Here is a 13947-nt window from a genome sequence, read left to right as displayed (position 1 = left end):
AGAAAAAAAAAAGAATAAACGTTTTCTTATTTTTTTTTCTTTTTAGTTTTAATTAAATGTTGATAATTTAGTAAAAAAGTTCTCTCTTTTTAATGGACGATAATTTTTCTGAATTGGTAATTTTCTTACGTTGAGTTTTTAGTATTTTAATTGGAAAGACAACAAAATAATTTAAACAATATGGGATTTAAATTAGGAAGGATTAACTTGTCCAAGTTAAGTTCATTATTAATTGTTCCCCGCATTTGTATATAGTAGTTTTAATTTATTAGTCATGTGAACTATTAAATACAAATGAGATTATAGACTAAAATTGAAGGTAAAATTTATTATTTTTATTGCTGTGTAAGCTTATCCCTCTCCCAGTTTAAATCCCTAAAAAAAGAATACCAAAAAAAAAAATCCCTAAAAAAAGCGACGGAAAGAAAATATGATAATACAATACTAAATAAGAAAAGATAGACAGCTTTAGAACTGGGAATTTGGAGAAGCCAGCCTGCTTGGGTACAAATCTTGCATTTGGGAAGGGTGAAGGAGCTTCAACGGTGACTAAATTAAACTTCTTAAATTGGACCGCCTCAAAAAGTTAAAAGTTCATGAGATATTTGAAGATCAACTTACCTTAAAAAAATAATTTAGATTCAATATACCTTAAAAAAAAAATGATTCATTTATAATTTTTTTTTTATAAATTATAATAAATATGACCGGTCATACACTCTTAATTGAAGTATGATCGGTCATACTCAATGTAATTTGTAAACAACAAAATTTATAAATATAACTTTTCCCTAAAAAAAAATATTGCATTGGTCTGTGTATCTTTTGCTCCGAAATTTTAGGACGTAGATTGGGCTTGGATTGAACAAGAAGAAGGTCAAACTCAAAAATAGACTTTGCACAGCTAAAAGAAAAGAAAAAAAAGGGAAAAATAAAACCGCGTGATATTTAATTGAAAATTCTACAGAAAGAAGTGGACGTAGCTGGTCAGCACTGACCTCCGATGTTTCTCGGCAGGAACCAATACAAATTTACAATACCATCTCCATCCTCATCCTAATAATATTAACAACTAAAAATAAAAATTTAAAATTAAAATTAAAATAAAAAAAAAAAAACATTTTTCTGAAACTAATTTTGTGGAGATCTACTTGTCAAGAAACAATTCAAAGGAAATCAATTATCTCCATCCTCATCCTCTTTCCATTCTTTCACCTTCTTCTTCTGGTACGCTTATTTGTTTCTTTTATTATTATTATTATCTTCTTTCTTTCTTTCTTTATTTTATTTTATTGTTTTTGCTCCCATCTTAGATTTATGTTGATGTGAAATGAATAGAACGAAATGATGTTTTGATATTTTTGATTTTGTTGGTGTGCTCATAACACAGCACAGCGAAAGAAGAGAAGCTGATGAGAGATCGTTGAATGAATATATAATAATAAATTTGTATTGTTTCATGGGCAACACATGCCGTGGATCTTTGAAAGGAAAATATATTCAGGGCTTCTCACAGCCCGAAGACCAATCCAAACGCACCAACACTCATTCTGATCGCTCCGATCCAGAACAACCCTCAACAAAACACAATCCCAATTCTGCAGACAACATTAACACCAACAACAACAACAACAATAGCAACAATCTACCTTTGAAGAAAGACATCATCATGCGACGAGGTCTTGACAACCAAGCTTATTATGTGTTGGGTCATAAGACTCCAAACATTCGTGATCTTTACACTCTTGGTCGTAAATTAGGACAGGGACAATTTGGGACCACTTATTTATGTACCGACAATTCGACCTCTGTTGAATATGCTTGCAAATCGATCTCCAAGAGGAAGTTGATTTCCAAGGAGGATGTGGAGGATGTTAGGAGGGAAATTCAGATAATGCACCATTTAGCTGGTCATAAGAACATTGTGACCATTAAGGGTGCTTATGAGGATCCACTTTATGTTCATATTGTCATGGAGCTTTGTTCTGGGGGTGAGTTGTTTGATCGCATCATCCAGAGGGGACACTATACCGAAAGGAAAGCTGCGGAATTGACCAAAATCATTGTTGGGGTTGTTGAGGCGTGTCATTCACTTGGGGTTATGCATAGAGATCTCAAGCCTGAAAACTTTTTGTTGGTTAATAAAGATGATGATTTCTCTCTTAAAGCTATTGACTTTGGCCTTTCTGTTTTCTTCAAACCAGGTAAAAACTCTGCTTTTCTCTTTATATGGTTATCCCTCTCGTGTTTTTTATTGCTTACCTTTTAAGAACAATGTTACTTTTTATTTTATTGCAAGTATTTGTACCTTGTTGGGCAAGCTTGTATGTCATAAATGCATGCTTTTTTTTATCTTCTTTCATGCTTCTGAATTTGCAAAAATCCCACTGTCGAGTTCAATCAATAACAATTTATTGTAACACTTCTCTTTGAACTTTGGAGAACTCCATTCCGTACTAATTAGTTTAAATCTTCGTTTAATCTTACTGCATCAGGTCAAGTTTTCACTGATGTAGTTGGAAGCCCATACTATGTTGCTCCCGAGGTTCTCCTTAAGCATTATGGGCCTGAAGCAGATGTGTGGACAGCGGGGGTCATACTGTACATATTGCTTAGTGGTGTGCCACCATTTTGGGCAGGTATATGTCCCTTCCGAAACTGTTTTGGTCTCCCGTCCTTCATTTGTGACATCACTGAATGTTTTGTCCTTTTGGAGTTCAGAAACCCAGCAGGGTATATTTGATGCTGTGTTGAAGGGACATATAGATTTTGACTCAGACCCATGGCCTTTAATATCTGATAGCGCAAAAGATCTGATTAAAAAAATGCTGTCTTCTCGGCCTTCAGAACGGTTGACTGCTCATCAAGTGTTATGTATGTTCATCCTTTTTTTTTCTACTACACTTACTATAAACAAGGACCAGACTGATATGAATAGAATAGATGCTGTTTCCTTTTGGACTAGTCAATATGGTTACTCAGTGGATGGTATTATAGATTTAGAAGAGCAGTTGAGCAGTGGAAATTGGCTTTCCCTATGCTATTCAAACTTTCAAAGCTTTCTTCAGATTTATAAAAGATGCAATAGGTGATTAAAGTTTCACTGGCCTTGTCTTGTCTATAGCAGACTCACCTAGGAAGAACTAGTCCTCCTTTAAACTATTAGATGCATGGAAGTTGATGTTTCATAGAGAGCAAAATCCAGTCTTAAATGCGAGCTTAACATTTTTGTTAGCTTTATTAAACAGAGGAATAGACTAAATTTTGCAAATGTTCAGTATATTGTCATTTTATTGTTTCAATGCAATTGTCTGCATTATTAAGTATTATTTAATCTAATTTGTAGATCAAAGGATGTTACTTGTTGTGCCTGTTCAGGTCATCCTTGGATATGCGAAAATGGAGTTGCTCCGGACAGATCACTGGACCCTGCTGTTCTTTCTCGTCTCAAACAGTTTTCTGCAATGAATAAGCTAAAGAAGATGGCCCTGCGGGTAAGTGAAGCTAATTGATGCATGAATATTAGTTTATGTATGAATGTAGCTCATACATTGTTATTGTTATGAAAAAGATAATGCCTTCTCATACAAATTATTATGAAGTGCTATTGTTGTCTTTGTGGAGTCAAAACACTTTCGTGCACTTCTTGGATGCCAAATGAACCTCACCTTATTGGGCTTCCGCACTTACTCTTCTCTTTCGTCTATTGTATTTTTATTTTTATTTCTATTGAAACTAGGTAACTTTAGTTATAGTTTCTTGTTATAATTGCTTGTTATTCTATTTTCTTAGGTGATTGCTGAAAGTTTATCTGAAGAGGAGATTGCTGGTTTGAGAGAAATGTTTCAGGCTATGGATACTGATAACAGTGGTGCAATCACTTTTGATGAACTCAAAGCTGGTCTAAGAAGATATGGGTCTACCCTTAAGGATACAGAAATACGTGATCTTATGGAAGCGGTAGGGTGTTGGTTCAGTGAAAAATATTTTCTGTATTTTGAGTATATACTCCCATTCTTTATTACTATTTTTTATTCTTTTTGGAAAATAATGTCTTAATTTTCTTATATATTTCCTCTTTTTATTGTATTATTTGTCATTCACTCCGTTGCGTGATTCTGTTTCAATCTTCATTACATGTTAAGTACACAATTCAAGGATCAAGCATTGAAAGAGTATTTGGTATTTAAGTAATTAAATAAATATATATTGGGTCAAATAAATCATATTAATATATAATTAAAAAAATTTATGAGTATTATAATTTTTTAATTATTTGCAAATAGCAAATAAATAGGCCACCCTATTAACTCAAATAGGAATTCTTAAAGTCCTAGGCCATGCCCGCATAGTTGAATAGGCTTTTTTAAAGCCTAAGCATGCCTTGTTTGATAAATAGACTAGGTTGCTACTGGGCCAAATGTAGGCCGAGTTGTAGGTCTCTCAAAGGCTGCTTCTCCTATTCCCAACCTTACCTGTTACCATCAAAGATTCCTCCTCAACAAACCTATTGGAAATCCATAACTTTCTCTAAGATTAATTCCTGTGTCTGGGACAGCAGTTCTTCACACAAATGATTTGCTATATATTTGCATACCTCATACCAGTCTTTCCCTTGACATAGGTTTCATGTGCATTTCAAGTTCTGAAATGGTGCAACTCCTATTTCTTCATTACAACGTGTTACTGTGCTTTGCTATTCCTTGGTGCATTTGGCACATAGACATCATCTCCTTGCCAACTTTTCTTTGGGATGGTTTATGTACTTGGCCTCTCTCTGGTTTTTTGCCCAATATTGTTTTAAGGGTATAGCCATCTCTAGTATGCAGAAGGATTGGGCTGTCTTGATGCATTCTTAATTTCATTTTTACGTTTATATTACTTTTTCTTAAGTTTTCTTTAGGGGTTTTTTTTTCCAACTCTTGAAGATATCTTTTCTCACCCCTTTTATAATTTATTCTTTCCTCGTTAATAATACTTATTTCGATAAAAAAATAATAAATCAGATAGAATTGGTTGTGAAAAGATGTTGACTTATGTCTAACTTATGTAGGTTACAAGGGTTCTTTGTTTGCTGGGAACTTGTTATTTTGTCAGTAGGGTTGACATTGGTCGTTAGCGAAGCATGTTTAAACGTAATGTTACTGTAGAAAAACGGGGAACTAATCGGCCATCCTTTACATTCATGATTTCATTTTTCTTTCTGAACTGCAGCCTGTATTCATGTTAAATAATCTTTGATTGTGTTCCGTTCAGCTAAAATGTTTGAGCTGTTTCAGGCTGATGTGGACAATAGTGGAACTATAGATTACGGGGAGTTTATTGCTGCTACAGTTCATCTCAACAAACTAGAGCGTGAGGAACATCTCATTGCAGCATTCCAATATTTTGACAAGGACGGCAGTGGTTATATTACAGTTGATGAACTTCAAGCAGCTTGTGCAGAACATAACATGACTGATGTTTTTCTTGAAGATATTATTAAGGAAGTTGATCAAGATAATGTAAGTCATTCTGGCTTGTGTAATGCATTCACATAGGAAATCCCTGTAGGAAGTTGGAAGATCTTACTGTTTAGTATTATATATATCCTCCTGAAAGGCTGAGCTTTTAGTTTTCACATTTTCTGTACTTCTTTTAGCCTTAAATTGGTTTTTATTTTGAAATCTAATTTGAATGTTCTGTGGAGAAAGAATTCTTGCATGTTGTAAGAAATAATAATTTGGTTTTATCCTACATTAACTGGAGTTTCACTTCAAAGCTTTTAGCTTATAAGAATATTGTTATCTAACATCTTAATACTGCAAGAAGTTTAGCCCCTTAAAACTACTTCCGGTTAATTCATATAAACTTGTATGATATTACATCTAATTTTTTTTATTTTTTTTTGCTTGCACTTGCAATTAAAAATAAACTTATATTTTAAATTTTTTGCTTACTAAAGGAAGCTTGTATCTCTCTTTTGGAAATGCGTATGCAGTGTCCTAGATAAATTATAATAATCACTGCAAAAGCTATATAGTTTCATAAAGCCTTCAAAAGGGAAATGGAAAAATGATAGTAATTAATTTATATTCAAAAGATTAGGGATACATTAATTTACAACATAGCCCCAGTAATTTGTTACTAGGGCTATGTTGTAATGGTCACAGACGTGATAAAATGTTGTTATGAACTTATGATAAATAGTTCTGATTACATTATAATGATTATTGCCAAAATTACTTAGCTGTTAAACTATGTCCTTGCAAATGTAACTCTATAGGTATATGTTGGGCACGAGCAGCAAAATATGGTCTGGATGCTATATTCTCGAAGGAATAAACACTAGGTGATTACTGGGTTAATTAGGCTGAGTTGACAGAGTTTGTACCTTTGGTAACAATAGCATTTAGGAGATTAGGTGGTTAGGAGTTTTACTCAGTTGTAAGATGTAACCCTTGTATGGTGGGTTTCCTCCTTGTTTTCTCAGCATAACAGAAGTTCCGTTTCTCTATCTCCCTTCATCTTTCTCTCCTTTTCCATTCTTCCTGTGTTACTAGCCTAGCTAATCACTAGGATCTTATGCTATCTATATAAAATTAAAGTAAAACTTGGCATAATCTGGTACTCCCCCCCAACACACACACACACACACACACAAACTATGCTGTTCTACTAATTTGTTATATTATTTTATACAAGAACTATGTAGTTATACTAATTGATTATCATAATTCTCATGAAAACTATTGTTACTAATAGAAAGCACTTTTAATAGAACCTGGTCTTCAGGCTTTTGTTTTAACCATATCTTTAACATATACAACTAGATGTTAATGCGTTAGACAACCACCTATCACTAAGGTGTATAATAGCAAGGAAGGGAATAGCAGCAGGGGATTAGAGGCTGTTGAGAGTTGCCGGCGAGGGATTTGTGATCAGAAATGGTTAGGGTGCATGGTAACAAACTGCCCATGGCAGGTGGCGGTAGGAAACAGATTTGGGTAGTGGGAATGAGATAAGAAGAAAGGAGAGGGGAGGGGGTGACAAATTGTGTGTGAGGTTTGGGACAGGAGGTAGCAAGCCCCTCAAAGTGCTTGCAGTGTCTCTACATTTCTTTATCTGCTTTCTGGGAGTTTTCTTCTCAGTTATTGTATGAATTCCACTCTGAGACTGATATCTTGATATCAGCAGTGGATAAGGGATTTTTAACCGTTTTCCTTCAGTAGAAGTGTTGTCTTCAGGTTCCTATCAGGATGATATAGTTTGGCACTATGCAAAATACATTTAGGACCTATGCTTGATCTATCCATTAAACTTTTTAAAATCAAAGATGTTATATTTGTGAAAAACAACTAATTAATCAAAACTACATCAATATATCATGCCTTGAATACACTTGAAATATCAAGTGCCTGAGTTCTAATGATTTGACAAGCATGTTTTTTGGTTGCATTATCAATATTTAATTGAATTAATTTCCTGCACGCACTTTTTAGTGCAATTATGCTTCATGGTTTTTTTTTTTTATCTCTCATTTTAGGATGGAAGGATTGATTATGGTGAATTTGCTGCCATGATGCAAAAAGGCAATGCTGGAATTGGTAGGAGGACTATGCGCAACAGTCTGAATTTGAGCATGAGAGATGCACCAGGTGCTCATTAGCTTCCGATTGTGCTCATTATGCACAGGTACTTTTGGCTTTGGGTAAAGTAGAACTTTATCCCCATTATAAAGTATTGTGTACCCACTTTTTATACTTCCGAGTTTTTAAAAGACATCATGAGTGGTATGTCCTGTACAATCAACAATCTTCTCACTAATATTATGTGGTAGACCATCACTAAATGGATGGAATAGACATATAGCCAATAGATTTTGCTCACTTAGAAGTTAAATAAAGTTCTGAGTTTCTAATCCAAGAAGTCATAATGAACCTAAACCTAAGTACCAGACATGATTTGAGTGAAGTTCAGTTACTCCTTGATGACATTTCGAGCCTTATGTCCTGATTTATAATCTCATTTGCTTATATACCGGATATTTTCTTATGATCTACTCACAATTTTGCATCAAGCCTTATAAAACATACTTTGGAATATGTTGGTGTATGATTTCCTGATGAAAGAAAAAAAAATCATTTTTAGATTTTTGTTAGGCTTGAGTTGTGGCACGAGAAAATTGAAGAAGTCGGCAGAATATTGGCATACATTTGGGGGTGTATCTACAAGGATCAAACTTTGGGTGGGACCGATACAAACTTATTTTAGTAAATAAATAGCGTTCCACTCATAAATCTTTATTGTTGAATAATGCATCTAGAGTTTCTTTTTCTTTTTCTGTTTTTATATGTAATCAGTAATTTCAACAAGGTCTTTCTAGAGATTTTTTTTTTGTGTGTGTAACTAGTTTGTGAAAATAAATATTAGCTGTCGACTTTGTATTGCTCTTGGTGTAGTCTGACATGCAATTTTGACAGGTTGTACAGCAAAGCCAGAAAGAGAAAAATGAAGCATAACTCTACGAAAAAAAATTGTTTCTTATCCTGATGACGGATCCTATCGCATGAAAGAAAAATCAGGATTGTGGATGCACTACCATGACTCATCAAGTGTTGCATTTATGTGCTGTATGACTGCTACTGTCTTTGTAAACTTCAATGTTAAGTGTTACAGTTATTTTTTGTGTGCTTTCATGTAGGGGCATTCTATTTATAGTTGAAGTGGAAGGATTTTGATCTTTCAGGTTCTGATTTTACGGATGTAAAGTTTCACACGCATGGACATTATGTATTGGGTGAACTAAGAAGCCTATTTGGATTCTGTAGCAGCTCGTGCATTGTGTTAAAGTGACAGTGGAAGCATATTATAGCCCAGCTGGCTTCTTTTTTTTATAATTAAATTCGTGATTTTAATAATAATTGTATGGAGTAGGTTATTCTATCTATATATTTTTTTTATTATCTTTATCTACCACTCGACAACACAATTAGATCAGAATCTCAATAGAAGAGAAATCATAAAAGTAGTTGAGATTATGATCTAATGGTATTGGAGAGTGGTAGGCAAAGGTCGGTAGAATAATCTATCTCTGATTATATTTGTATTTGAAACTAATAAACCGGTAAATATATGGTGAAAAATTATTCAAATGTGATGTAAAATATTTTAACTATTAATCAAATGATATTTTTAGTGAAATAGAGGAATAATAGAAAGATAACCTCCATAGAAAGATACGCAACTATCAGTTTGGAGTCTAGGATAAAGATCTTAGGAGCATCTGTGAAATGATAAAATGAACATCCTCCAATGTTTGAAACAAACCTGTAGTCCGATCCTCAAACCGTTCTCCCAACTTTGAGATTTTCTTTATATTGTGGGGAGTTTCAATAAATGGAGTTTGTAAACTTTAATAGTTGACGGGCCTTAGCATTGGTGCATTTTGAAATGGTGTTGGCAGTTTGGTTAAATTCAGTTTTGAAGAAAAAAGTAAGAAGAATCAAACGAATCAATTTTATTATATGAGAAAAAGTCATTTGAATCAAACTTATGAATTTTCTTACATTGGAATGGTTTATTTACTTTTTTAAAGTATTGCAACAAGTTTAATCATAAAGTTTACTAAAACATTAATAATGATATACATTAAAATTAAACATTTTGTATACCAAAAATAAATAAATAAATAAACATTTTGCTCCCGCAATTCCGGGTTAACATCCAGTTAACTGTATTTTATAGCAACCGTCGGTGACAGTTGTTAGATTCATGTGCCCCTTTGGCAACTACAGTCAAAGCATTGTAACTGATTGGATGCCCTTGTCGGTCGGCTTACAGTCAAAAGGAAAATATTGGATTTATAGTGTGATTTGTTTTTTATATTATACTTCAATAAAGAATTTTTTATTTTAAAAAATTGTAGTAAATTTTTATTTATAAGTTATATTGAATATAAAATAAGTTAATCAATCACTCACCTAGCTATATTTATTATTTACCAAAAACTGAAAATAAGAAGTAATGCACCGACAGCAAAAAATATCTGCCTTGGCTTTAATAGTGTTTTGGTGCTGGAAACGTGGAAAGCAGTTTTATATTATAATTTAGGGAAAAAATTTGCCCCATATAAAAGTTATTTCATTTTAACTAGTTATAATTATGTATTTTAAAAAGACATCATTATATTATTAAAATTATATTTTTTTATTTTTTACATGAGTCGACGGCTGAAAAAGAGAAAAAAAATATATAATTTTAATATTATAATTATGTATTTTTTAGAATACATAATTTTAAGCAGTTAAAATAACACAATTTATATCTTTTAAAATGATAAATTATTTTTCCTATAATTTATAACATTATATGGCTATTTGCATTCGTGGAAAAAAGAATTTTTTTATGACTTATTTATTTTAGAAATAATTTTTACAAAAATTAAAGTTATTTAAATTTTTTAACTTTAAATTTTTTTAAAAATATTAAACTTTTGTCTTCAATTTTTTTTAGAAGCTAAAATTTTTAGTTTTCAAAAAAATATATTTTTAATTTTTTTTTTTGGACAGATATATTGTGTTTCCTAACTCGCTGTGTAAAACCGCATCCCACGCCTCTTTTTCGGTGAGTAATTATGTGGGGTATGGATTTTTCAATGAAATTAAATATTTATAGTAATGGTGACACAACTGAAAAAGGATAAAAATAAGAGGCAGGTGAAACTTCAATCTCACGATAAGGTATTAAAACTTATAATAGCAAGTTAGCTATTAGAATTCATTCATCATTATGTCGGTGCCATATTTTGTAATTAAACACCATGTAGGTTGTACGAAAAAAAAATCTTGTAGGCTGACAGGTTCTACATTCACAATACAATTACTAACTACAAGAAGAAAGGGCATTTGAACTTACAGCAGCGAAGATCCATGAGGTAATAATTTTATCGCAACCCACAATATAGATTATAGAATACCAATTATGCATGGAAGTAATTACGTACAACCATAGTGTGAGATCTTCCCTTATCATGGACAACAATGAACAAATTAACATGAAGAATTATACGTACATTTAAGTAACAAAAAAAAAAAAAAAACGAACAAACGAATTGCAGAAGCTTGGCATATTCCACGGTGGATTTCTGAGATCTTAAAAAACTAAATTATTTGAAGGATTTGCACTATACGTACAAACTCCAGTTTCGAATTGAATTATGATGCTTGAATTGTCATCTTTGCATCATCGTACCTGTAGGTTTGAGGAAGACTCGCATGATCAGAATTGATGAATCTTCTGATCTCAGATCGAACCTTATAAAAAACATGTCTCCATGTTCCCTTGTTGTGGGAACCAAGTAGCTTTGTTTCTTGCTCGTTCATTTCGAGATCTGTTGCAAAGATGGGTTTCTTTGAGAGGATCCAACCGAAGCTCCATTCCCACCATTTCTTTATAGAGTTTCCTGCATAGTCACCCATTGATGAGAGTGACTTGGATCTGGGAAATGACCATGATGATGATGATGATACAGGGTTGGCTTGGATCTTAAGGGACAATGAAGAAAGGCGTCTTCTAAGACCTCCTCCTTCTTCTTGTTGTTTAGATTCTGAAGAACGTGATGACACTGGAAGTGATGTCTTAGTACTACTTGGAATTGAAAAGAAGCTTCTGTTCTCAGCCATGGAACTCATGAGTGTTCTGTTTTTGCAAAGGAAAAAACAAAAACAAAAAAAACTTAAAGGAAAGCTAACTCAACGTTCTTGCTATGCCTACGCTTGTTGCTAAAAACTTAAGGCTTTGATGGTTGGAGAAATAAATAATGATATTTTAATAATTATGTTATTATTATAAGAGTGGTGAAATGTATTGTTCACAGCTCTATCACAGGCTGTTTTATTCTTATTGTGGGGTCAATCACTCAGCATTTGCACCGATCTCTCTCTCTCTCTCTCTCTCTGTCTCGCGTTGTGTTGGTGTTGGTGATGTGTTGCTATTTTAGTTGTTTTCTACTTTAACTTTTTAGTAATGTTTGGACTTTGTTGTTGTCTTGGTCTCTTGGTAGTATTGAATCCAATGACGGATCGGTGAGCTGTTTTGTTTGCAAGCAATCGCGAAATTTTAGATCTACAAGACAGGACTAAATGATTGGCAATTGTCGGCTCCTCTATTTTTACTTTTTTATTTTAAATCAACTTAATATAAAAATTATAAATTTATACTCAACCTTAATTCATTGATTCTATTTGCATGATTGGCATTATTAATAGATTAAAGTTATTAAATGTAAGTGCAATTAATGGTTAATATTTAATGTAAAATTTGAGGGGTTTTTTTTTTACACCTAAGTTGATTGTTCTCTTTACTTTTTATAGGATTAATTTATATTTGGCTAAAGTTGGAATGCCTCTTATTTAGCTTACTTTAAAATCATCCCTACTCTCTAATCGTTGTTTTACCACTTATTTTTTCCAATATATTTTTTTTCAAGTCAACTTGAACATAGTTTTTTATTTTTTTTAAGATTGTAACACCCTCAAATTTTTAAAATTCATAAACAATTATGAAATTTAAATTAATCAAATTTGAGAAATGTTACCGCCGCACTTGTATCATGGACAAACGCAAGGCTAAATTTATTACATTAAAATAAAATCAAAGACTAAATTTCAACTGAAGAAAAATATGTCTTATGCATTTTATTAAATCTCATAAATATAGAAATTTTTGAATAATTATCCTCACTGACCACTGCTAACCTTATCCTTTACAATCTGTTTCACTAAAAATTTGTTCCCCCCAATGATCATTACAACCATACTAACATAAACACAAATAGTCAACAAAGCTCATAATTTCAATCAAAATATAATTCAAATATTCACATAATAATCAAATCAATTATATTTATTCACATAATAATCAAATCCAATATCAATTACATTTTTTCATCATGTATAATTTTATAAGTTCATTTAGTGTGAAGAGAACCATGGTAAACCTAAGAGTCTCTATTGTCAACCTACCTACGTGGCCTGGGAGAACCTGTTGCCAGCTACGTATAATCAAATTTGACCATCATTTCACATTTTTCTAGTGTGCACACCTCTTCCCAAAGTTGCTACTAGTACCCTAAGAGTCCCTGTTGCCAGATTCCACTTTGGGAAGAACGGATAACATTATTGTTACATCAAATAATATCAAAGGTATAAAGCTCAAAGGTTGTGCTCATCACTTTCAGGAGGTATCATCCCAAAAGTTATCTTCCCACCATTATTTATTACAATTACACACAATCAATCCAATATTGTCACAATTACCATATTTGGAAATTTTCTTCTTTAATATATTTTCTATATCAATTACTGAAATGCATCATAATTTTTCAAATTATTCAATAGTATCATAATTCTAATATTCAATATTTAGTAAGGCTCAATTCCAATCATCATGTCATAATTCAAACAAATCCAATCATATCAATTATCATCATAATTTCAAATAATTCAATCATATAGTTATTCATTTTTTCTCCTTATTATCATTAAAGGGTTATACCAAAAATAATTATGTAATTTATTCTATTAATTTCTAGAGGTTAAAATAATTTAATTTAACTACCCTAAGGATTTCATATAACATATTTTAAATGAAACCATCCTAAAATTTCCTAAGGATTAATTTATTCGGGTATTAAGACTTTAAATTCCTCCCAAAAACGGTACTAGAAAGCATTGAACACATACTCTCACCCCGCTATTCAGTTCCTTAACGCCAACTGAATTACCATCATTTTAGTACCTAAACATAGTTCGAAATTTAACAAATTATATATTTTATCCCATGAACAATAAATGAAGTGTCAAGTCCTCTTTTATTCCCGATAAGTGAACAAATTTGCATATTTATACGAGACTAATACTTAAAATCATTGAAAAAAAAAGGGGGAAAAAGTTATATCATATGTTC

The 13947-nt window shown here is 32.3% G+C and overlaps 2 protein-coding genes across 2 annotated transcripts; one reads left to right on the top strand and one right to left on the bottom strand.

Annotated features, from left to right (window-relative positions):
• The first annotated feature begins 1241 nt into the window (after positions 1–1241).
• LOC133310429 (calcium-dependent protein kinase 26) lies at positions 1242–9114 on the top strand. The gene is made up of 8 exons (XM_061511363.1): positions 1242–2204; positions 2496–2639; positions 2722–2874; positions 3379–3494; positions 3793–3960; positions 5280–5504; positions 7526–7674; positions 8463–9114. The coding sequence occupies exons 1-7, from the start codon at positions 1460–1462 to the stop codon at positions 7646–7648; spliced, it is 1674 nt and encodes a 557-aa protein (XP_061367347.1). The 5' UTR covers positions 1242–1459; the 3' UTR covers positions 7649–7674; positions 8463–9114.
• A 1894-nt stretch (positions 9115–11008) lies between these two features.
• On the bottom strand, positions 11009–11770 carry LOC133310458 (uncharacterized). Its single transcript, XM_061511393.1, has one exon. The coding sequence runs from the start codon at positions 11670–11672 to the stop codon at positions 11196–11198; it is 477 nt and encodes a 158-aa protein (XP_061367377.1). The 5' UTR covers positions 11673–11770; the 3' UTR covers positions 11009–11195.
• Positions 11771–13947: the final 2177 nt, after the last annotated feature.

This window comes from Gastrolobium bilobum, unplaced genomic scaffold, assembly GCF_033153095.1.
Source record: "Gastrolobium bilobum isolate Gb01-03AN ecotype WA unplaced genomic scaffold, APGP_CSIRO_Gbil_v1 utg50887, whole genome shotgun sequence".
In the NCBI taxonomy this organism is placed as follows: domain Eukaryota; kingdom Viridiplantae; phylum Streptophyta; class Magnoliopsida; order Fabales; family Fabaceae; genus Gastrolobium; species Gastrolobium bilobum.
Note: the sequence above shows the minus strand (reverse complement) of the source record. Positions and strands in the feature narration are given on the sequence as shown.

Coding starts and splice junctions, on each gene's coding strand:
- LOC133310429 (XM_061511363.1), top strand. CDS start 1,460: ATGGGCAACACATGCCGTGGATCTTTGAAAGGAAAATATATTCAGGGC. Junction 2,640..2,721: donor TGTGCCACCATTTTGGGCAG/GTATATGTCCCT, acceptor TTTGGAGTTCAG/AAACCCAGCAGGGTATATTT. Junction 3,961..5,279: donor TACGTGATCTTATGGAAGCG/GTAGGGTGTTGG, acceptor GAGCTGTTTCAG/GCTGATGTGGACAATAGTGG.
- LOC133310458 (XM_061511393.1), bottom strand. CDS start 11,672: ATGAGTTCCATGGCTGAGAACAGAAGCTTCTTTTCAATTCCAAGTAGT.